The following is a 25,457-nucleotide window of genomic DNA, read 5'->3' as shown; positions in this document are numbered from 1 at the left end:
GTACTATCAAGGGTAAAACATTTGAGTACCACTGGGTTAGTCTACTCTCCCCCCACCTTCATGTTTTCCTTTTTCCTCCCCAATCCAGCATTAAAAATATTATATCTATTGAACGTACACAGGCCTCACACCAATTTAAGAACAGAAATTATCTTATGAAAACTTTGGGGTTTGTTCAATAATGTTGATATTTCCCTACTGTTTCTCAGAAGCTCCATTTATCTTAGGTTTCTGCCACACTGCAGGCACTGTAACTTCCATGGCTTGACGCTATGGAATTTGGGGATTGGTAGTTTGGTGGGTCATCAGAGCACTCTGACAGGGAAGGCTAAATATCTCAAAAAACAGCATATCCCAGAATTCCACAGCATTCAGTCATGGCTGTTAAAATGCCAAACTGATTTATTTCTGCAACGTGGCACTATCTTTAATTCTTATTGGCATTCTCCCCTTGATCTTGCTGTTACAGGGAGTAGTAACACACGCATACAAAAATAACAAAGCTGAATGGCTGAGGATGTGCATCCTAGATTACTATTAAAATTAGTATCCTTGCCTTCAAGGAATTCAGGGCATCATATAAATTTCCAAATCTGATAACCACAGTCTGTTGTTTCAGATGGAACAAAAAACTAGGTTAACTGGAAACAATTACATTGCATTCAGACATACAGTTAGGAGAGGAAAGCAAGGACTCTGTACTTAGAGAAAAAAGGTCTGAACCCATCTCAGTTGGAATATGACCACCAGAACTGGGCTCTAATTGTAACATAAATTGGAATTCAATTATATCAAAATAACATGCTATTTTGGAGAATCTACATAGGATAGCTCTGGGGAGATCTGGTCAGTGGAAGAGGTGAACTAGTTTTTCATTTCTTTGCTTATTAGAATACTGAGGTGTAATGGTTTGAGTGCTGGACTACAGCTCTGGAGACCAAAGTTCGAATCCCAGCTTGGCCATGTAAACCTACCATGTAAACCTTGGGCAAGTCACACTCTCTCAGCCTCAGGGGAAGGCAATGGCAAATCCCCTCTGAAGAAATATGCCAAGAAAACCTCAAGATAGGGTCACCTTACGGTTGCCATAAATCAGAAACAACTTGAAGGCACACAACAACATCAACAACAAGGATAAAAAGCTGTAGCTATAAATTAATTCAAGCCCCCCCATCCCCCCACTTTTTATGCAGAGGGCAATTAATACAGATGTAAGGCCACTGGTAAAATGTACCCTTTTCCCCTTTCAAAATTGATGAAAGTGATATGTTGTCACAGGGGTTTCCAATTATATTGAGTTAAGTGGCATGTTTTGCAGGCTTTAACCTGAAGACATAAGGCTCCTACGATTAATCTCTTAGCCATGATTAGGGATGTGGCAGGGATTAGCAAAAGCTGGCACACAAAAGCAGCCATTTTCTCTGGCTAACTGAAATGACAGCAGCCAGTCTTCCCTGAGGGTGCAGGATTCCACCTCCCCTTGGCTTGGTTACATATTGCCATAAAAGTGCCAGTTTTAAGAAGATGCCCAAAGCTCCAAAACAGGTTAGTGGCTTTATTAAGATAAATTCACGGTAATCTGAAAGAGAAAGATGCATGTCAAAAGAAGGGGGAAAGCTCTCTTCTCTTACTTAAAACCTAAACTGCGTCTCATTTCTAAAGTTTTGAAGCAACATTTTAAAATTTTGAGTCCTTTGGGTAAATTTTTTCAGCATAATTATGATTACAAGAATTGGTGTCAATATAAAATAAGAGTAGAGATTACACAAGCCTGCAAATTTTGCAATATGTTGTACTTGGGGCAGATTTAATACAGTACAATCCTAAACATACTTATTCAAAGGTAAGCCCCACTGGGATCAACAGATCACATTCTACCATGTAGTTGAAAAGAGAAAGTAAAGTTGCACATGAATGGTACCTCCCCTTTGCCAGGAAAAAAGAAAGAAACATTCTCCACCATTTACACAGCATAGTTCTTCAGAAGAAAGAGAGAGAAAATACACTGTAATATGGGACAATAGTAATGAAGCATAGCTGTGAATGCTCTCTAGAATTTAAGAACACAGTTGTTGCTTATGCACTCAGTCAGTATAAAAAGCTCTGCAGTTTTGTATTTTTGTATTTTGTAATACATACATGTTGAGTAATTGAATACACATCTACTGAGAAGTAAGTCTTCAATGGAACTTAGGCCTGGATGTATATAGGATTGCGTTCTCCAACTGTAGTATCATATGCAGATATCATATGCAGAGAAGATCATTGTAATTTTGTTTTATTTTTTATAATTACTTCAAGCGCAATTTAAATGTGTATATTTTAATTATACTTAAGTAGTTTTTAGCTGTGATACGGTAAGGGATTGCAGTAACAATGCAATCTATTGGGTTTATCTGGAATGAGGAAAAGGTTAATGTTAGAAACAAATTTCCTTTAAACACCTATTAATAAAAGTGAGCTGGCAGTACTTAATCTTATCCATGTACTCTCACACAGCACACACTCGTAATGGGTATAAACCACTTAATGTATTGAGAGCCTTTGTTATTTCATTCATAACACTGCAACATGTCACCCTTGACTAGCAAATTTCTAGGGTCAAGTTGTTTTCATAACCGATTTATATACATTTCCCAAAGGGGAAGATTGTATAGTACCAAGACTGTAATTTAAACCAATTGTTTCTAAGCAATACATTCATTATTATGCAAATACTGCCATTTCCAAAAGTATTGTCTGTTAAGTGTGGGAGGAAAAATGTGCAGATCCAGTTGGGAAATTGCATGAGATACCACGTGAGCAAAATAAATCACCTTCTATATGGATCCTAGTGTTGCCAGATCTTATAGCCTGCCCCTGAGTCTGTCTTTTTTGAGGGCATCTGCAGAATGAGGAAAGGAGACAAGGGTGAAAATTCTCTGGTTTTTGTGGTCTCAGCTCCAGCCAAGAAAAAAAGACCAGTTGCAAATCTCCAGCTCAATTATGTGAGCAGCAGCTTCCTACAGTTCGGAAGGCTTAGCTGATTTGTTGCTGCAACTTGCAAAGACTTGCCAGGAGGTCTCTGTCTTTCCTTAGGCTTCATCCACACTGGAGAAAATAATCCAGTGTGACACCACTGTCACTGTCATGGCTCGATGCTATGGAATTTTAGGAATTGTAGTTTTGTGATATATTTAGCCCACTCTGTCAAACAGCTCTGGTGCCACAAGCTTTGGTACTACAATACGTATATAGAATGCTATGAATTCCATAGCATTGGGCCATGGCAGTTAAAGTGGTGTCAAACTGTAGTATTTCTGCAGTGAAGATTCAGACTTAGTAAATCTTTCCCAGTCATTGCTCTCCCAGGGCTCATGCTCCTCTCTGCTCCGTATCCACTTTCTGCCTAGAAACAAGGAGGCTAGGTTACATTTTCCTTTTCCTGGTTCCCTTTGTACATAATCCCCTCATTTCATCTTGATCTTTTATATCTTATTTTGGGAGCCCTGGTGGCGCAGTGGTTAAATGCCAGTACTGCAGCCAGAAAGTTGTGAGTTCGATGCCAGGTGGGGCTCCAAAGTTGACTCAGCCTTCCATCCTTTTGTAGGTCAGTAAAATGAGTACTCAGCTTGTTGGGGGCAATTGGCTTACAGATTGTAAATGGCTTAGAGAGTGCTGAGTTCAATGATAAGTGGTATAGAAATATAAATGCTATTGCTATTAATTAACAAACTTTTTTTCTGAACATATACATGTATATGTTTGAATGACAAACTGTGAAGAGCAGTGTTTGATACATTATGCATAATGCGTAGGAACATCACCAGGGAAAGTCCCTAGGTCTCAGGTCTTGGCCTGGAAACCTCAGGGCTGAGATGAATTGGCAACCCTACATTGGGTACTTACAGCCAAACTGCAATTCAACTGCTTCATGGAATTGTGAGGGAGGATAGCAGATGATGTAATGTACAATTTCTAACTTTCCTTTGTCTTCCCACCACTTCTGTTCTTTCTCTTCTCAAAAAAAGTCCAACTGAAACTTAGACCTAGCTCAAAACAACTTCTCTATGGCCTATCTGTGGCTCCACAAATTTGCCAGTTGGTTGTGGTAATGCAGAGAACCCTATTAATCCTGTGTCTCCAGAATACTAAAAGGACAGCACTCCCCAACATGAAGCAATCTAGGATTTCTTGTAGGTTTCCCAGGTTTCTGGAAATCTTAGTTGGTATGTAGATGCCTCTAAGAAACTATGGGCCCAAACAGACAGGCCAAATAAAGCTGCTTCAGGTCACTTTGGAGGTATACTGTTTAAATGACACACACATCTTAAGAGGGCAGAAGCAGCACCAAAACTGTGCTCTAGTCCTTAGGACTGGACCATGGCTTTGGCTCGGCTTCCGGCCTCTTAGAACACATGCATCAAAGAGCATACCTCCAAAGTGACCTGAAGCAGCTTTATTTTGGCCTGTCTGTTTGGGCCCTATAGGTTCTTGGGACACTGGCATGTCATGCAAACAGGGTTAAAAATGTCAAGTAGTAATGAAAGCCCAGAACTTGGAGGTGGGGCTGTGCTGGATGGGAAATTGTGGAGGGAAACAGTCGAAAAACCTGACTTTTCCCTGGTCTGTGGGGAAAAAAATCCTGCAAGGTCTTGTTGCTGCAGTATATACTAGATAAGGACTGTGGCTCTTTCTGGAAAATCGGATTTACAAAATATTATGAACATACAAGGTGATGAAGGAAACTCTATTCACAAAGGTGATTTTTTAATCTCCATAGTGAACAATCAATAACTTTGTAACCAATAAATATTATTTTATTTAGATGAAACTATTAAACAATTCCCACTCAAACAATATTTCCTGTTAATAATAATAATAATAATAAATACAATGTTTGTGCCAATCTTGGGTAGGTTTTAATTTTTTCACATGTCTGGATGTTTTCTTCTCAATGTCAAAAATATTACAACTTGCTTAAACCTAGCCTCCCACCAGTCACCCATTACTTAGGCAATTGTACATCAAATTAAATTCCACTAACATGGCAAATATTTTTCCTTCAATTTTATCAAAACTAAACCCCTAAATTCTTTACCAGCTGCTGTGAGTATAGTTGCCTTGTTCATTATTATATTCCATACTATTTGGCCTGAGCCCATAGTAAAGTGGAATAAATAGGATGTTCATACTCTGTAAGACTATGTGTAATTTGTATTTGTATGGTAGAATGGAAACATAATGAAATGTTTATTGCAGTCACAGACTAAAATATATATATTAATTAAAAAGGAAGAGATTACAAAAATGTTAAGCAATTAGTAATAAATAATAAATAAATAATAAAAGCTTTATTTTTAGCCCGCCTTTCCTGGGATCAAGGCAGGTCACAACAGCCAAAAACACAATACAATCAATATACAACAAAATTAAAATACAGAAAATACAAAATCTTACAACATTTTACAACAGTTAAAATCCAGCTAAAAGGTTTTCCAACTAGCACAAAATTGCAAAAATAAGGTGGTGTAGCTCAAGTTTCCGGAACCATTATATTTTACAAACTAATATTCCCCTGAGAAAGTTTATCAAATAAATCCACAATTCTACCATATTACAAATTATTGACATTTTCCCTTGTTAATTTAAGAAATTAAACAGAAGATTAGGAGAGCTAGCTTTTGCTCCTAGTTCTTCTGTTCATTGAAAACAGGTTTTGCAAATGGATTGATGTTAGTTAAATTTAACAAGGCAGAAAAAAGAAAGAGAAGCACCCTCTCAAGGACAAATACTGGAACCATGAGTTTCCATAGATGCTGTGAATTGTTTTTCTGAATGCCATGAATCAGTTGCTTCTGCTGGAAAGCACTATAATACAATTGCAGCTTGTGTAGGTTGCAAAAAATATCTTTCCTACTTTATCCTTATAAAGAGCTTAGATCTCAGATACATCTCTTAATTGCAACATGCCCTATTTAAATAAGGGGGTGAGGTCTAGGTAATACATATATAGATTACATATGATTAGTTGCATTTCTCTTCATCAAGACACTTCAAGTGAAGAAGTTGGCTGTACAGGGATTGTTGCTGCTGCTTGACAAAGTTCATTTCTAAAAAAGATCAGAGAAAAGTTCCACCAAACTGCCTCTCAGTCAAGAAACCAGAAGAAGACTAGGACTTGGAAGGGCAGCTATGAAGGAACTAGACAAGATCCTGATATGTAAAGATATAACATTAAATATCAAAGTTAGGATTGCCCATGACATTTTATTGCACACTTCTATGTATGGCTGTCAAAGCTGCACAGTAAAGAAAGCTGTTACAAAAAAAGATAAACTAATTTGAGATGTGGTGCTGGATACAAGTTCTGAGAATACTGTGGACCACTAAAAAGACCAATGGATGGGTCCTAGAGCACATCAGACCTGAATTCTCCCTGGGCAAAGATGACTAAACTGAGGTTGTCGTATTTTGGCTATATCATGAGAAGACTAACTAGAAAAGCCTATAACGCTTGATAAAGCGGAAGGCAATAGGAAAAGAGGAAGACCGCATTCCAGGTGGATAGACTCAATCAGAGAAGCCATGGCCATGAGTATGTGACAACTGAGCAAGGCAGTTGAGGATAGGGTGACTTGGAGGTCTCTCATACATAGGGCCACCGTGGGTCAAAGTTGACCTGAAGGCAATTAACAATAACAAATTAAGCTTAATGACATCACCAGGGGCTGCCTCTAATAATATAACCCATACAATATCAACATGGAGCACCACAATGACATCACAAGGGGCAGTCTCTAGGTCTTAAGTTTTGGCTCCAAAATATCAGCCTTGACTTGGCAACCCCAAGCCACCCAGATCTTTGAGGTAAATAAAATCTGCAGTGTTATTTGATAGTGTCAACAACTACCACTAAAGACTGAACTGAAGGAGAGGCTGAAACTGAACTAGGCATGGACTAAAGGAAAAGTAAAATGAGGTAAAAAGAGAGAAGCATAGACCCTCCAGAAATGCATTCAGGATAGCTGCAGAGTCAAGTAAGCATTAGGAGATCTGGCAAGGGTAAACATGTTTGTCATCAGACATGACAACAAGGAATCAGGCCTGATCAATTGTTAATAAGTTGGTGTAAGAAAAGTCAGACTGTGTGAATTAGATTGCCCTTTTCAGATAGAATATTTCTTAATTATTGAAGGATTTCTAAGCTATTTTAACTAATTTATTATTTTTAAAATTAGATCCCTATCCTTCATCCAAATAGATCACCAAAGTTCAAGATGTTCAGATGTTCAAGATGTTCTACATGGTTCACTTTCTCTTTGGAAAGAGTGGAAGCGTAGGTGTTTTTAGACTTTATCACACAGGCTATGAAAGTGGGAATTTACCAAGAAAAAAGTGTGTTTGATCGGTATTTATCAGACAATGTCATGTCCGTCCTGGTGCCAGCTTGCATTCCACTCATTACTGTAGTGCACCTTTTAATTGATCAGGCAAAACCTGTCAATAGGCTCTCAGTCTTGATGTTCCTTTACTGACTTTGTGCAATAGGCCCCTTCCACTGCAGTTCTGCTTCTCAGGCAGTCATGTGGTGGGAGTGGTTCTGCTCCTCTCCCCTGCCCTTCACAGCAATCGCAGCTTCCAACAGCTTTCTGAAGTCTACTGCTGTGTGCATATCCACACAGCAGCTGGTTTTGGGAGACCCTAGTCCTCCACTTCTTCCCAAGTGTGGAGCTGCTGTGTGAATGTCAGGGTGATCAGACATCCTTCTTTTCCTGGGCATGCCCTCCATTTCAGCATGTCCTCCATTTCCATTTTTCAACAGAAATTCCAACATTTCCTCCATTTTGAGCATGACAACGAAACACGGGTTTCTATTTCTAGCAGTGTATCTAGCCTTTATTTTGTAATGCCCTACACTTTTATTGAATGCCTTTCATTTTGCAGTGCCTTGTCCGCCTTTGTAGGTAGGGCATCTGGTCTCTCTGTGTGAATGTGCATACAGCAGCCCTGTGCTTTGGGAGGAGGGAGAGCGATCATGGTTACCAACACCTTCTTGAAGCCAGTTAAACAGCACTATTAACATTTACATTCAATACTAAAAATTAAGTCACTTTGGTTCCTAATATTGTGGGAAAGATGAGCTATAAATTAAAATTGTAGTAGTAGTCGTAGTAGTAGTAACAACAACAACTAAATGGCCTGCACTGATTGGAAAGCTACACTTACTGTAATTTAAATATTTAAGACTGCACTCCTGTACATGCCTACTTAGAAGTAAGTCTAATTGAATTCACTGGTGATACATTAATGTATCATGATACATTAATGGTACAGATAAATTTTCTGAACCATTTTGCAATGGACTGCAATTTTTAGAAAAGATGTCAGGTCTGAAACCACATCTTTTTTATCTGAGCCTTTTTTGTTGAGAGTACAAATGGTTACTACACCACATGTAGAATGATACTATGAGTTTTTCTAATATAATGCTGGCATTGGATTAAAATGGTTAAACACAAGTAACAGTGTGAAAAGCAATTGAGGAGGAAGCAAGCTTTTTTTCTGCTGCTGCAGAGACTAGGACCCGGAACAATGGATGCAAACTGCAGGAAAAGAAATTCCACCTCAACATTAGGAGGAACTTCCTGACAGTAAGGGCTGTCCAACAGTGGAACACACTCCCTCAGAGTGTAGTGGAGTCTCTTTCCTTAGAGGTCTTTAAGCAGAGGCTGGATGGCGAACTGTCGGGGATGCTTTGATTGGGAGTTCCTGCATGATAGGGGGTTGGACTGGATGGGCCTTGTGGTCTCTTCCATCTCTATGATTCTAGTAAACTTATCTGACAGCTCTGTATTCCTGCAATGATTTCTGGCACGAGACACTCAGTATAAGGGTGCGGAGACTACACACTTAGCTGTACAGATGGTCCGAAAGAAGGAGCTATTTACCATCAGAAGCTTTAATTACTTAACATTTGTAATTCAACATCTCTTTGTGGAGCCAAAGGAAACTGCAGTTTCAGAGCATCTAAAAATATTCATAAATGTGTAAGTGTGCTTGAAATCTCATTCAGGGCAGGTGTATCTTAACTGAAGAGGAGCAGGAATAAATTTATCCTAAGTAGAACCAGATTAAATAAAAGTACTAAATTACAGATTGATTTAGTTTACATGCATACAGTGTCTCCTGAAACTGTACAGTTTTACTTTTAGTTGTACAATAATTTATCTATTATAACACAGTCCTGCAAAATTGAGGATCATAAAAACTTTTTTTTAAATGTATGTTTGTTTTATAGGAATTTGACATTCTAAATCCAAAAAGCACCTTAGATTTGCTCCATCATGTACATCTTTTTCACAACTTGCTTTGGTGTTTCTGTGTTGTAATATGTGACTGAATGAAATGACCCTGCAAAGAACTATCCTACAAAAAGTAAGAAAAGGGTTAAAGTCTAAAAGACTTTCAAACCCCTTTAATTTGCTGATATGAAACACAACAATTCAAATTAGAGGATAGGAGGAACATAAAAGAAATAGCTCTGGAACATCAGTGTCTGCACTTAATCAAAGCTTTAACAAGCATATTTGTTAAAGAGCTGTGTGTGGTACAATATTTCTATTGCATTTTTCAAATTTAGCACCCAAAAATACATTAGAAACAGCTGCACTTTTAAATTTTTATTGAATTTTTTTCATTGCAGAACTGTGAATTTGCCTGATGTGTTCAATACTCCTGTTGATTTTCACAAACATCTTATTGTTGGGCACTTCAATAGTAGTTCTTCCTATGGAAATACAGCCAACAGATTAACAGGTTGCATTCATATATGCCCTTCTATTAATGTAGAACAGGGCTTAGATTCATTAAAACTATGAATGGAAGTTCAGGAGCCAATTTTTGCTTATCTCCTTCAGCATCCTATATCATCCTTTGAACTGTTCCAAAGGGTTTCCCAATCCCTCAGAAGAGTTTTAGAAGTACAGGGTAGAAATAAATGTTAATTCACAGAACTCTGGATCCAAACCATTGCTTCAAGTTATTTAGGTCAGCCTTCATCAGCGTGAAAGCTTCTGGATACATGGATTGCAGCTCTCTTTATCTGGAGGGCATCCGTTTGAGCTAGACTTGCATTGTGCCACATGTTCTAGTGACAATTATACACTGAACTCAGGTATTATCAGATTCATAACCTCAGTTTAAAATACGTATTTCATACACCCCACCAGTCCCTATTTACCAAGTTACCTTCAAATCAACTCTGTTTTATGGTGACCCTATCATAGGATTTTTTTGGCAAGATTTATTCAGAGATTTGAAATTGCCTATTCTAAGGCTGAAAGAATGGGTAAAGTGTTCTCAATTTGTGCAATTTGCTAGTTATTCCAGTGTAATTAGTTTTAGGCAGTGGGAACTGGTTAGGGCCAAATTACAATTTGGAGATGTTTTCAGAGGCATATTACAGCGATGGGCACACTGGATTAACATGACATCCCACAAAAAAGGCTGTATATTTTTAGCTTAAAGCTATGGATTGCCAGTAACAAAGCCTTAGGAGGGCATTTCAAATTTGTAAAAAGTTGTGGGGAGATAGCACTCCCCACTGTATAGTGCTCTCTCTCCACTATAGAAAAGCTGGAGCTCTGTGGAAATCTGAATTTCATGGTCATGTGATAAAGCACAGCAACTGAGATGCCAGGAGGGACTCCTGAGCTTCCCCATCCTTTCCCTGGATTAACCCCTAAGAATGCACTGAGCAAGAAAGAGAAAAGTTTAATCCTTTTAAAAATATAAAATCCTGCTGTAACCGTAGAATTGACTCCATCCTGGACAAATCATACTGGCATGTTCTAGCTCCCTTTCCAGGATGTTTACAAATTAATGATGCATTTCTGGGAATACTTGCTTAACTTACTAGGAATAACAGAGTGTCTAGGATCCCAGTCAATTCCCAGGGTGGAAATGATGCATCTTTTATCTAATCCTTTTGTACATTAAAGAATGTATGCTGTTCAGCGCATGGCCTACCCTGTCACATTACAGCTGCTGAGGAATATTTTTCATGTATATCTATAATTAAATGCTAAACATTTCCTCTGATTTAAAAATCAATAGGGTCAAAGACTGTTTCAGAATGGACAAACAGAATGTGCAGCATTTGGAAAAGTGTCTTCTGTTCAGTCTATGATGCTTGGCATGAAAACTGGGCTGTTGCACATCCCTACTTTCATCTGTGAAATATACCTGGCTATATAGTTCCTTAATGCAGTTGAAATTTAGTTTTGCAAAGAATGCATTGTCTTTGGCATGGGAGGAATAGAGTTAATTGACACCAGGGACCCTTTTGCAGTATACAGTTATAGCACTGTTATTCCACTTTACTTGTCATGGCTACATCCTATGGAATTGAGAGGCTTGTTGTTTGGGGATACACTAGAGCTTTCTGGTTGAGGTTTCTAAATATTCCTCCCTAAACTGCAACAGAGAAAACAGAGGTACTCGTGATAGGTACCCCAGATCCAGATGGAGGAATTTGTCATCCGGTCCTGGATGGGGTCACACTTCCCCTAAAGGACAAAGTTCGCAGTTTGGGAGTACTCCTGGATTCATCCTTACAGTTATCATCCCAAGTAGATGCGATGGCCAGGAGTGCTTGGTACCAGCTTCGGCTGATATGCCAGCTGCACCCCTGTCTGGACCGAAAGGACCATGAAACAGTAGTACACGCACTGGTAACCTCTCGCTTGGATTTCTGTAATGCGCTCTACATGGGGCTACCTTTGTACCAGGTTCGGAAGCTGCAACTAGTTCAAAATGCTGCAGCCAGATTGGTCACTGGGACCTCAAGGTCGGACCATATAACTCCTGTATTAAAATCTCTTCACTGGCTGCCTATTAACTTCTGGGCTCAATACAAAGTGTTGGTTGTTACCTATAATGCCCTATATGGCTTGGGCCCGAGTTACTTGAGGGAACACCTCTCCTTACATAATCCGCCCCGCACTCTCAGAACAACAGGCAAATACTTATTTGAATATCCTAGGGTGAGATTGTCTGTAACTCACCAACGAGCATTTACATCTATAGCTCCTACATATTGGAATAAACTCCCTGAAGAGATTTGTCTCAGTTCCTCCCTAGATGTCTTCAAGAAAGCGTTGAAAACTCATCTGTTCCGCTTGGCATACCCTCCTGACCCTTTATAGAGAAAGATATCCTCCTATCCTCTAATTTGAATTGTACTTTAAGATATTTAATCTGTGATTGTTAGATTTTAAATTGTTTTTATATGACGTTCTAGTGAAATGTATTTCTGATTGTATTTTATATTGTAATATGCCGTAATGTACATCTTGTAAACCGCTTTGATCTTCCAGAAAAAGTGGTATAGAAATAAAGATTTTTATTATTATTATTATTATTATTATTATTATTAAATCCCAGAATGCTGTCATGGCAGTTAAACTAAGCACCATTAGTTTTAAACACTCACATTAATATTGGTGTTCTATTGGTTTTAATTGGATTTTGGCATCTAGATTGCATGTATGGTCCCTATTCTAGAACTCTTTTTGGTAGCTGACAACATTCTCGGTGGGGATAACTTCTCCTCTGAAGTACTGATTAAAAAAACAGCTCTTAGCTGTGGCCACAGTGTTGTTTAAACTGAAATCTGAGAAGTGGGTTAACAGGAAGACTTATATCTCAGTGGTGAAGCAAAATGCAAAAATTCATAGGTTCAAACTCTGTCATCTCCAAGTAGGAATGAACAGACTTCTGCCTGAAACCCTGCCTGGAGAGCTGTTGCCAGTCAATACATAATGATTAAATCGTGAATCAGAGTGGACAAAGTATGGCCTTCCAGATGTTGTTGAATTGCAACACCTAGCATCACTTGCCAGCATAGCCAATAGCAAAGGATGCTAGGAGATGCCGTTTAACAATATCTAGCAGGCTGTAGTTGGCCCACCTTATCATCTGTGATTGTGGCAAATGTAGAAGATAAACTTTCCATTCTTGGTCATATCCCAACACTCAACACCGTGTGCAACTGCATTTTCATGTCTAGAATCTTAATACTGAGAATTAAAATACAGTAAGAAGACAAAAATATGTGGGGATGTGGGCATACTAACATTTTGACCAGGTTATTTGAAATGGTGATTTAGGTATTTTCTGGGAAACAACCAGGGCACCAAGGTATGGTCTGAGATACAGAATGCTGAAGCTAAACATGTCTGTCTTTGATCTTTGATGACTGACTGGCTAGGGACCCTATCTAGATTGCCTTTATGCCCATGATGGAGAAGAGACCATACGATACACATCTGTCTTGAATGGCAGACACAGAAACATTCTGAGAAATTTAAGGTTCTGCATTTGTGGTATGGGAGAAGTAGAGGTTGTTTTCACACTATTTACTCTATTGCCAGATTATCAAAACCCAGGAAAAGATTCTTGGGACAGATTTTGACTCCCTTACAGGTAAAGAACTCTGCCATGAAAATATGCTGGTTACTTTCAGACTGTGATCCATATGTTACACATAAAATAGCCTTATTTGCTGAAGCTTCTAAAAGTATTTGTGCTTGTTATTTGAAAGATGTTGCTATAGATTGTGCAGGGGATTCATTAATCTGATTTTTGTATGGATGGATGCTTTTCATATATGTGTGTATATTTGTATTCTTTTCCTGGATTTTATTCAGTTTTAAATTTTTTGAAATGGCTTTTAGATTAGATTCCGAATCTCCAGAGCTGGAATAGATTCTGAATCTGTTTTTAATCGGAGTCACTGTGTTGAAAGGGATTCCAGTAAGGTCATTTTGGGTAACCTCAAACCCATTTCTGTACAATAACTAATTCCTTCAGGATCTGAACACAGAACAGTAACTTGTTCTAATTAACTAATTTTAATAATTATTTTCAAATAATTTTGGTCAGTGCTGTCTCTAGAGCTTGTCTTTTTCTGTTAGATCACTACACACAGCTATTTTTAATGTTTTGGGGCATTTATTGGAAGTGACCTAAGTCTGTCATACTTACATGAGAGTATGCCACACTGAACTCAATGTGTAGTTTATTTTCTACTAAGGCATAGGGATAGCTGGATCTTTGTAGTGGTGTCCCAATTGTGAGGCTGACGTGAGAAGCCAGTAGTTCTCATAGATGTTTGGTAATATGCTAAGAGGCTACGCAGGATGTTGGGCTGCATGTGATATAAATACACACAAGGAAAGGCACTAATCTCTCTCTCTCTCTTTCACAGGCTTCTGCCGTATGCCTTGGCCACTTTGGGCACGCTCTGATAATCTGATTAGGAGATTTTCCTGAGCAACACTTCTTAATGCTGTAGTGACCATGGCTGTCCTTAAAGTAAAATTCACCAAAACAAAGAGAGACAAGTTGGCTCAGATCTTGTGGATCCTGAACTGGATTTCTGTGGTGTCTGGTGCAATTCTCTTCAGCCTAGGACTCTTCCTCAAAATAGAAATCAGGAAGCGCAGTGAGGTGATGGCCAAAGGAGACGTCAACTCTGTCCCCAATATGCTAATCTCCGTAGGGGTCATAGCCTGTATCATCAACTTTCTTGGAGGCAAAATCTGCTATGACTGTACAGACATGAATAAGTTTAACCGATGGAAGTTGGTTATGCTCCCCTACATTGTGTGCACATTCTGTTTCACCTTTTGCATCTTGGTGGGTGCTATAATGTGTTACACCATGAGAAATGAGCTGGAGGAATCTCTATACCTGGGACTCAGAGATGCTATCAAGTTCTATAAGGATACAGATATCCCTGGGAGGTGCTTCTTAAAGAAAACTATAGATGCATTGCAGATTAGATTCCAGTGCTGTGGAAACAATGGCTTCAGGGACTGGTTTGAAATTCAATGGGTCTCAGTTCGCTATCTGGATATGGCTTCAAAGGAGGTTCTAGAGTAAGTATTACTGTGAAACATGTTTAACAATTCTCATACGATGAGCTATAGTTCAGCAAATGTATCAGAGTGGAGATTCGAACCCTAGTCTCCAGAGTTGTAGTTCAACACCCAAGCCATTACACCATGCTGGTTCAAGTATAGTCATGCCTGTGAATAAATTAGATAACCTTCACTAATATCTAAGCCCCAGCTCAATAAATAATAATGATACAAACCTACCTTATCAGGATGATGTAAGAAGTACTGAGATACTATAGGTGAAGCACATTAAAGTGCAAAGTATTGTTACAAAAATGTTTTCAAAAACGAATAGTAAATTGTCATGTTCTAGAACAGACCTAAAATGCAGAAAATGTTCTGAACTTAGTAAAAATCCCTGTCATTATCCCTACATATAATAAGAATCACTTAAAAGATTTAAAATTATAAAAAGTGTGTGAAATCTTCCACTCAAATCATTTGGGAGTTCTTTTTATGGCAGGGGTGGAAAACACAAGGTGTTTCCAATTTATCTTTATTTTTTGGAATATAATTCCCTTCAATACTAGCCAGTGTACCTTATGGCTGGAATGATAAGTGCTGCATTCAAGCAATACCAGAAGACAATAGTGGCTTTCAGGTAAATGGGATGATGAATCCACTCTGGGTTTTCATCTAAATTTTAAAGGAGACATCCAAGGTACTGGATTATCCCAAAATAGGTTCAGCACTTTGGATAGTTCCTTTTAAAATTCAAATTAAAACCTAGAGTGGATTAACTGCTCTACTGACATGGAAGCCGCCAGCTGTCAGGATCGGAAGGGTCAGACCTACTAGAACAGTCCTTTAATTCAAAGCTGTTCTGTGCAAGTGAGCCCACCAACTCACCATTATTCAGACTCACCTTATCCATACTGTTACAAACTCTGGGATCTTCCAAATAGGTTTAAAGAAACATGGCTTCTCACACTGCAGTACTCTGAGTTGCCTCTGTGTCTACTCATTTCATTTTTTGGTGGATCTGTTTGTGGTGGTGTCTTTTATCAGTACTAAGACTATTCCAAGGTGTATTTCTTTTAATCCTGGGAAATGTTTGGCTGAGGTGGTCCTGTGGTTTGAAGGGCAATTTTTATCCTCTCTTAAGATGAGTTATAGATCTACCATGTACAAATGTCTTTTCAATGATATACTATGGCACTACAACTCTGGAAGAAAAATTTTAAAAAGAGAGAGAAAGAGAGAGAGAGAGAGAGAGAGAGAGAGAAAGAAGAAAAAGGTGGGTTACATACCGCCATTTGGGACTTCCCCAGGACGTCCCAGTTTAAAAAAGGGGCATCTCTTCTAGGCGCCCCTACTCCTGTTACAGACTCTGTCCGTAACAAATGGCGGCGGCCGTTCCACACGGCCGCCACCATCTTGATGTAGCGGACGTTGTGCGTCCGCACGTCATACAGCGCATATGATGTCGCAAGGGCGCCATTGGCGCCTCGCGGCATCATAACTGCGACACGAGAAGAAACTCCATTTTGGAGCTTCTTTTTTGCTCCGCGTGGGAGCCGTGCGGTTTGGCTGCTGCGGCTCCCTCGCGGAGCAAACAGCAGCGCCAGCAGACAGCCACAAAGCGGCAGTCTGTAACGGACCAAAGAGACTTTTTTGTTGTTCTAATATGTCTTCAAATTAAAAAGAGGCTCACTTAAAAGTGGCCATAAAATGTTGCAGCTGATGCTGGGAACTGCCAGAATATAGTCTGAGACATCAAAAATGTTGTTTGGATTTTTTAAAAAGAGAACTACAACAACAAATACTATAACCTCCAGACATGTTTGCCATTTTTGAGGAGAAGCCCTCTGCTCAGGTCCCTGTCCATTTCAGTATCTAGATCTAACAGTCTGTGTGCCAGGTCTGGGTTCACATTGACCTATATATACAGTATTACATAGCAAAAGCACCATAATCATATTTTCTACAGTCCCTATGTGCCTGCATATAATGCAGGCTGTACACTTCCAGAGCCTCTTCTGTTATCAAGCAAGAGTGAAACAGAGCTGTACTTAATCACTGAAGACATAGATATTCTCAAACCATATTTCTATTTAGAGATTGGGGGAAACCTAATGTACAAAGAGAAGAAGCTAGCCCATTTTGATTACAGAAATAAATACAACCTCTACAAAGCATTTATTAATTTTATTCTATTAGTCTGAGGGCTTTCAGGGCAATTTTGAATTTCAGAATGCTTCTTAAAAGGTAATGTAAAACACAACAAATATATTAAAAGCAGCAACACTGCAATAACATTAAAATGCATTCCACTCAAGTACAAAAGAACTAGGTTATCCTAACTACCCGACACATTGAAAAGTTTAATGTAAAAGTGAATTGGCTTTCCTGGATGAAAAAAACCAGGTTGCTGCAGCAGAGAACATTATTTCCAATGGAGTCACCATCCAGTTTATTTAAGTGTGGAAGATCAGAAGAAGGGCTTCAAGAAAGATAATAATGGGTCCATACAGACAGGCCAAAATAAAGCTGCTTTGGGTCACTTTGGAGGTATGCTATTTAAATGATGCATGCGTCCTAAGAGTCTGGAAGCCATGCCAAAGCCATGCTCCGCCTGGAGTGCCACTTTGGCATGGCTTCCAGACTCTTAGGATGCATGCATCATTTAAATTGCATACCTCCAAAGTGACCCAAAGCAGCTTTATTTTGGCCTGTCTGTATGGGGCCAAGGTTATGGGACATTTGTGCAAATGCAGGCAGTCCTTCAGGGACTCAGGTCCTAAATTAACAATTGGGAACATGTGATATAGCAGATATTGTTTTACTATAGCTCCCATCTTGCTATGCCAGTGGCTTTGTTAGAAATTTATTTATATATTTATTTTATTTGTATGCTGCTTTTGTCCCACAAGGGACCAAAGGTGGCTCACAGACAAATGGCTGATGGGAGATGCAGTCCAATAACATCTGCAGGACCACACATTCTCTACTCTCACCCTCAGCCATTTAGGGTTTCAGTGATAAGCTCTAGCATCTTGAATTGTGCTTGGAAATAGACAAATAGCAAGTTTAGTCACTTTAAGAGTGACGTGACCTCTTGGACTAGATCCCTTGTTAGCATTATTGGCCTAAAGCCTTTTGTTAGTCCCAGATAAAGGGGCTCAATGGTTTGTTGGGTTCATGGTAAGCCAGCATTTACATAAATTCTAAAGATGCAACGAATCTCTTCCAGTCTCCACTCTCCAATCTCCAACCAATCTATTCCAGTTACAGGAGAACACCTGGATTTAGGCTTTTATGTTTTTACTGACAAGTCCATGTAGTAGGGCTGTCCTTGTACAATAGTCCAAATTAGATGTTACTGGTGTATGAATAATTGAGGCCATGCTAACTCTGCCTGTTTAGAACCAAGCCTAGCTAGCTCTGAGTTCAGCACATGTTCTTAGGTTAAGAGATGAGACATAACCCTATTCCTATAGATGACAATCATGACAATATAAAAGTGTGACTGCAGCAGAAATTCGCAGCACCAGCTCCTATACATGGGAAACATCAGCCCTGGGAATAATCTTAAACCAGAATCACTGGCTGTAGTAGGCAGAATATCTGCCTGTAGTAGTCGCTGGGGCCTGCAGAATCCCTAACAGAATTCTTCGTTCTAAGCCAACCCAACAGCCTCACCTCTGACTGGTCACCAGCAAACCACTTGGGTGAAAAGTCTCAGCTAAAACTCAGCTCTTGGATTTAACATTGGATCACCTTTTCATCATGTGCTTGTTTCAATCTAGTCCTGATTCTATGTTCATGTACCAAATGCACTGTCTGTAAAGAAACTATATGGTTCTTTAAGCTTCTATAAGTGATGGAAAGAATATTATTTACTCCCAATTGAGAAAACGGGTTTCCCAACAGGAAATATTGGTCCAAAACACACTGCAGAAATAATCCAGTTTGAGACCGCTTTAACTGTCCTGGCTCAGTGCTAGGGCATCCTGGGAATTATAGTTTGTTGTGGCACCAGAGCTCTCTGACAGAGAAGTCTAAAAGTCTCACAAAACTACAGTTCCAAGAATTTCCTAGCATTGAGCCAGAGCAGTTAAAGTGGCCTCAAACTGATTGTTTCTGCAGTGTGTTTTAGACCTATGTCAGGAAAAAACAGCAGAGAGATTGGTGCAGTTTTCTCCCAGTATTCAAGCATCCCAAGGCCTGTTTCCCCCAAATAATTCTCAAAGGCTTGTTGGAATAGAAAGGGTTTTACTTGCTTGTGGAAAAATAGTCAGGAGGCTGACAGTCTCTAACTTCTTTGAGAAGGGAGTTCCAGAGAGAAGAACCACTCCTGTGTTCCCATCAGATAAACCTCTGAAGATGGTGGGAAAGTTTTGTCTGCAGTTTGTATATGCTAGATTTTGATAATATGGCTTTCCTTTCCAGTTATCTCTGTAGGTAAATTTTTTGGACACAGTAGAATACTACTAATGTTACCAATTGTAACATCTGGAGGGGGATGTTACTTAAAAATATGCTGTGCCCTAAACCCCAGAAACGGAACCAACTACTACTAATGCATCACAGGTTTGAACCAAGACAGCCTTATTTGAATTCCAATAGCTCTGTGACTATTTTTCTTTCATTGCACTAAGCATTCCTTAATCCATAAAGCAGCTATTGATTAAAATTTTAGGAAAATCATTAACCTAGATATTTTAAAATACAGTATATTTATTTAAAACTACTAATTCTGAGCACATTATTAAATTAGAGAAGATAATAATGCTGGGAAGGTAGAGGACAGTAGACAGAGAGGGAGACCACATGCCAGATGGTTGGACTCAATCAGGGGCTGCAGCTATTCATTCACTCAGATCCAGAAATGACATCACTCAATCCAACAGTTACCAGAAGTGGATGAGGATACAGGCCAGTATCCAGTGCAGTCACTCCACTCATTGAAACAGCAAGTGAAAAGGAGGAGCAATGTCCTTTCTGTCCTGCCTAAACCTCACACCTTAAATTCTTGCTCCAGAGTGTTGAGAAACTCCAGAGTAGCTTTGTGGTGCCTGAAGCTGGGAGAGGCTGAAAATCCCACTGCTGCCACAAGCGTCACATTTGTTTTAGGCTCAATGTCTCAACAGATGGACTATGCATCTCTGCAGAAGAGGCTCTTTGGACTATTAAACTAGGAAAAAAAGTCTGAGTTATTTAAGTAATGCCTGTACTCTTAGTAAAGTGTTTTCTACCTATGTAGTTAATGAGAAAACAGATTTTAATATTCCTTAATACACCCTAAAAGGTTGTAGCTGTAAAATGCACTCTGCACCATTAATCACTCTTATCAACACCAGTTTTCTACATTTCATTGCAGCCGCCTGAAGAGTAACGTTGATGGGAAGTTCTTGGTGGATGGTGTCCCTTTCAGTTGCTGCAATCCAAACTCCCCAAGACCCTGTATCCAGTATCAGCTCACAAACAATACAGCTCACTACAACTATGACTTTCTGACAGAAGAACTTAATATTTGGATGAAAGGATGCAGGGAAGCCCTACTGGATTATTATACAGACATCATGAGATCCATTGGCATCACTGTACTCATCATCTGGTGCTTTGAGGTAAAATATTAAAGAGTAAAATTTTTCAGGGGTTCCTCATCCACAGCTATATGGTGTGTCAGAAGGAAGACCAGCCTTCACATGCAGCTCATAAATGGTTAAGAATGTTTGCATTGACCAAAATCTTAGTAGATCCTCAACTGATATTCTTGTTGAATGCACATAGCCTTCCACAAACCAATTTGCAATTATACAAATTGCATAGAAATATACAGGCTACTGAGGAGGTAGATTGAAGCTAGAATAATTCATGCTGCCAACGTCTTTCAGTTAGTCTCAAAGGTGCTACAAGAGCTCTCTACATATTGATTCTACAGACTAACATGGCTATATCTTTGCAATAAGCATGATTGTAAACTTGAAAGAAAATAGCTGGATCCATATAGAATCCAAGTGGCTCCGGTGTATATAAACACAAACAAACAAACATATCAACAGCACTTCTGACTGCCACCTTGGATCCACATCACTTCCATTTTTAACAACTGAAGAAGGTAGAAGCCAAAATGTTCTGTTAATTGATGTATAAAGTTCAATTTATTAATCACTCTAACAAACACACATGTGTACACAAAATGCATTGGAACCCTGATCCTAGAAATGTGTTTCTGTTTGTATGCCAGCTAGAATTGCTGCAGTGCCCACATGCCTTTATTTTGTGCAATGGTCTGAGCTTGGACTCCAGCTCCCAGAATTCCCCAGCTAGGTGACTGTGATGGCTGGGGATTCTGGGAGTTGTGACCCAAGGATCCAAATTCAATACTTAACATATGTATAAACTTTGCAGATACTGTCTCACACACAGCCACACACAAATAAGCAAATGCTCACAGATATATACATAGTCATGCTCTTTCATTTTTTCATTTGCACAGTCATTTACTCTCTTACACACACCATATAGAAACATTCATTTCCAATGTACACAAGTGCATATGCGGGTATATCAAAAAGAGGTGAAGAGTGTAACTGTGTGTGTGTGACACACACACAGAGAGAGAGAATTTGTGTGTGAGACTGTCTGTGAATGAATGCATCTGAGGCAAAAAGTCAGAACTATAGCATTACTGCATTTCTTTCAGAATTAGTGTGTGACAGAAAGTTACTCACACACCGAGAAAGATACTGAGGGTATATGAGAGAATGTATTGAGGCTGCAGCAACAGCTCATCCTGAGAACATATCTTTCCACTATTGTCGGAGAGGGGGGAAATAAAATGAAATATTATCCTTTGCAAAAAGGAAAGCTAACGTTCTGAGGGCAGGTTACTCCTTTTCATCATCTTCTTTAATGTAGGGCAAATGACAAGCCTGTGATAAATGAAAGCCTCTTATACCTACTGCTGCCAACCAGTAACTGTGACCTTTAGAGTCTGGGGCATCCAAAAATACCTGCAAATTTATCCTTCACAATTCTTGTTGTGAAGCTACATCAAGATGGGGAAATTTCTAACTAAATAATAAAGGCATGCTTCTTGTTTCCTGACCATGGGATAATTTATAGGTTTTTTAGTTGGCACAAGACTGAGATTACATTACTAAACTCTTTGAAACCAGCAACACCTTTCAGTGAGCAAATGCAACTACATTCAAAGGAAAAATCTGCTGTTTGGGTAGATCACAGTGGAAGCAGTTCAGAATTAGTATTTTGAGTTCCTTTCCCCAGTGATTAGATTCCCCAATAGTCAGCCATGGAATATAGCTTAAAAAGAGAGGGAGGAGCACACAAATTCTGGGGTATATAGTTTAGTGGAGCCCAAGAGCTCTCTGGCTCAGAATTCTAAATGCCCTCCTTAAATTACAAATCTCAGGATTCCACAGAAGGTAGGCACTGCAGTTAAGAGTGGAATAATAGCACTATAAGAGTGTAGTGTGATATTGCCCAAAGAGATTATTTAAGGAAAGAGTAGGAAGAAAGACATTGGAGGTGCTAAAGTGAAGGTCCTGGGAGTGGGACAGTTTGAATGTTGGAAGATGAACCTACCTACTGTACCTGTATAAGGAGCATGCTCTACTTGAAAATCCTTGTCTAGGGTGTACTGGTTTGCTAAAATTTTCAGAGGGAGATTGACTGATAAATGTTCCCTTAAGAGACAAACTAAAGCATTAATTCTAAATAACTGAAATGCCACAATTAAGTGAAGTGCAAAAAAGACCAAAGAAATCCAGTCTGAAGTGGTCACCACAGTATTCTTCATTCCCCATGGAGACAAAAAGTAATTTTAAAAGTCATTCATTTGTTGATGAGTTGTAATAATCACAAAAATTCCTTTTCCCCCCTAGCTGTCTGTGCTTACTGGGGTCCGTTACCTTCAAACAGCAATGAGGAACGTCCTTCTCTTGGGTGATCCACAGTGTGACTCAGATGGCTGGCTACTTGAGAACAGCTTTGTAGAAACTGCCAAATACAACATCAACATCATTAAAAATCTTGGGAAAGCTAACCAGATATCTTCAGTTTCAGGAATGAATGACCCTAACATGGATGTTCAAACTGTAAACTGTGGTCAAGAGACTGTTCCCACAAAATGCATTCCCACAGCATAATTGGATGCAGCACAGGAGACTAATACAGTCTGACACTACAATCACTACTGTGCATTTTTCTGATTTTTTCTTTTCACATGTGAGTTTAAAATCATAATCCTGAGGGTAAAAATCAGTAAATTACTTCCTGGTAATATGAGGCAAACATGAAGACTTCTTGCACAAGGCAAAACTTCAATCTACTATCCATCTTTTCGGACTGTACTGTTACCTAGACTTACACTGCTCTGTTCTCATATACATGCATGCATTCACAGCATAAGTTGTTCCTGTAAATTGATTTGATGATTGTGAACACCACGGGAATGAATGAACTGCTACAAGAGTAAGATGGTATTATGAAACATTATCATTCAGTCTGATTGTATGTCAAGGATATTCACCCTTTTATGATGTAACCATATTTGCCTAGAGCAGAGCTCTATAAAATTATAAATTATGCTGTTATCCGCCCACCACCAAAAAGGTTCTTGTTATCATCATCTCTTGATTTGACAGAATTACCTCTACCACACAAACTGTTGTACAACTATTGATATTAACATAATATTCAGTATTATCAATTCATGACAAGTTTCTCAGGAAAGGAAAACCTGTTCAGGTTATTAAATTTTTTAATACGAACAAAAAACTTCCTTATTAAGGTGCTGAAATAATTAGCAATCTATATTACAGTGCTGCAAAAGAATTATACCAACTTAAAAAATGATCTGTTGTTGACAGTAATAGGAAACTGGTGAATAGTTAATATTTAAAAGGATATATTTCTGTCTATTGCAACTGTTCAGTGTCATAGTGAAAGACGAATGATCAGAGCATGGTAGTGAGAGACTGCAAAAGGAAATACGAAGGGAAAAACGGACACACTCTACACCTTACAAAATAGGACTTAAAATACACTGAATTACATATGCACTGTGGAAAACAACTAGCAGATAGTAACTTTGATAAGAGTATAAGGCTTTCATGGCCGGCATCCATAGTTTTTTGTGGACTTTTCAGGCTATGTGGCCATATTCTAGAAGAGTTTGTTTCTGACGATTCTCTTCAGAGAATGCTGGCATGGAAGTTAGTGGGGTCACACAGTATATACATACCCCACTCTCCGAGGTTGCCAGCCACAGATGCTGGGGAAACGTCAGAAACAAACTCTTCTAGAACATGGCCACATAGCCCAAAAAACCCACAAGAAACTATGTCAGAGTATAATTTGGTCTTAAGTAATAAATAAAGTAGTGGGGCAGGGGAAAATGCAAGATTGTATAATATTTCAACAATCACTATTTGGACTAAAGGAGAGAGAGAAACATCACTCCACAATTCTCATTTTGTTCTGTTTCTATATACTGATACAATCATTTGTAGAATAAATTATGAGAGCATGTGATAACACTGAAGTGACATTGTTTTCCTACTTTTCCTATTTACTCTGTTGTTTCAAACCCACTCACTCCAGATTTACAAACTGTGAAAAGGGTTGTAGCCATAGGTTAATCCATCTTTGGACAAGGTTTTGGGTTGGAGAGTTGAGTAAAACATTGCAAATACATTACTCCAACTAATTCTGGAAGAAGAAATGTCATAAGAATAGCTGCCTTGAATAATATTTATGAAAAGTTAGTTGCCACTTCAAAATTACGTGCTTCTGAGGTCAATGAAACCACCTTTTATGGTGAATAAATGTTGGATTCCATCCAGCACTGCACATTGGGCCTTCAGCTCACACAACAGGATGGTTCTTCATCTCCTCAGACATGAAACCCAACCCTCTAGGGCAAATCTGATGGTGGTGGGGTGGTTGCAGGTGGGAAAATAGTTCCTGCTACAGAGAAGAGGAGGAGAGAGGTAGCTGGGCAGCCATTTTAAGTGGTGACTGTTTAATTGTTTTTTAAACTCTAGGAAGAGTGTGCTTGTAGTCACATCTTCAGTGAGTCACACCTGTGAGTCACTAGGGGCGGAGCTAGCAGACTAGCTCTTTATTTCTTCTCCCAGAGCCGTGCGCCTAATGGTGCGCAAAATTTTATTTCAATTTTTATTTCATTTTTTTTCATCCAAGGAAATCTACAGCAGAGGCAGAGTTGATTGAGCTCACTGCCACAAATTTTTGAAGCATCAGGGGCTTAGCGTTGGTGTTTTCTGGAGGATTCTTTTTTTCAGGAGGAAGCCCACAGTCCTGTTCCAGTAATTTCCTAAGACTTTTCAGTATGGACACTGACGGAACCACGGCAGTCACCTGCAACACTTGTGGGATGTTTGTCTTCTTGCCTACAGAAGTGGAGAACTTCACATGCCCCAAGTGCAAGTTGGTAGCCCTCTTGGAGGAGAAAGTGCAGCAGTTGGAGTCCAGAGTAGCTACACTTCAGCATATTAGGGAGCAGGAGGATTTCCTGGACAC

The 25,457-nt window shown here is 39.1% G+C and overlaps 2 protein-coding genes across 3 annotated transcripts in view; one reads left to right on the top strand and one right to left on the bottom strand.

Moving 5' to 3' along the window:
• The window catches only part of UBR1 (ubiquitin protein ligase E3 component n-recognin 1), a 130,869-nt gene that overhangs the window by 3,335 nt on the left and 102,077 nt on the right, over positions 1–25,457 (bottom strand). Inside the window, exon 48 of the transcript XR_016280967.1 lies at positions 22,826–22,913. The gene's annotated coding sequence lies outside the window, so the exon portion shown is untranslated. The remainder of the gene's footprint in view (positions 1–22,825; positions 22,914–25,457) is intronic.
• Positions 1,332–24,417, top strand: LOC149314755 (photoreceptor outer segment membrane glycoprotein 2). 2 transcript variants are annotated; one of them, XM_089521864.1, is made up of 4 exons: positions 1,332–1,545; positions 14,252–14,924; positions 20,269–20,515; positions 22,799–24,417. In XM_089521864.1, the coding sequence occupies exons 2-4, from the start codon at positions 14,344–14,346 to the stop codon at positions 23,060–23,062; spliced, it is 1,092 nt and encodes a 363-aa protein (XP_089377990.1). In that variant the 5' UTR covers positions 1,332–1,545; positions 14,252–14,343; the 3' UTR covers positions 23,063–24,417. The 2 variants fall into 2 exon arrangements, with proteins under 2 accessions (XP_089377990.1, XP_089377991.1); XM_089521865.1 differs by lacking the exon at positions 1,332–1,545 and adding an exon at positions 13,414–13,467.

This window comes from Sceloporus occidentalis, unplaced genomic scaffold (assembly GCF_023333645.1).
Source record: "Sceloporus occidentalis isolate IW3139 unplaced genomic scaffold, rSceOcc1.0.p SCAF_4, whole genome shotgun sequence".
Taxonomy (NCBI): Eukaryota; Metazoa; Chordata; class Lepidosauria; order Squamata; family Phrynosomatidae; genus Sceloporus; species Sceloporus occidentalis.
This window is presented reverse-complemented; position numbering and strand designations above follow the sequence as displayed.

Coding starts and splice junctions, on each gene's coding strand:
- LOC149314755 (XM_089521864.1), top strand. CDS start 14,344: ATGGCTGTCCTTAAAGTAAAATTCACCAAAACAAAGAGAGACAAGTTG. Junction 14,925..20,268: donor GCTTCAAAGGAGGTTCTAGA/GTAAGTATTACT, acceptor ATTTCATTGCAG/CCGCCTGAAGAGTAACGTTG. Junction 20,516..22,798: donor TCATCATCTGGTGCTTTGAG/GTAAAATATTAA, acceptor TTTCCCCCCTAG/CTGTCTGTGCTTACTGGGGT.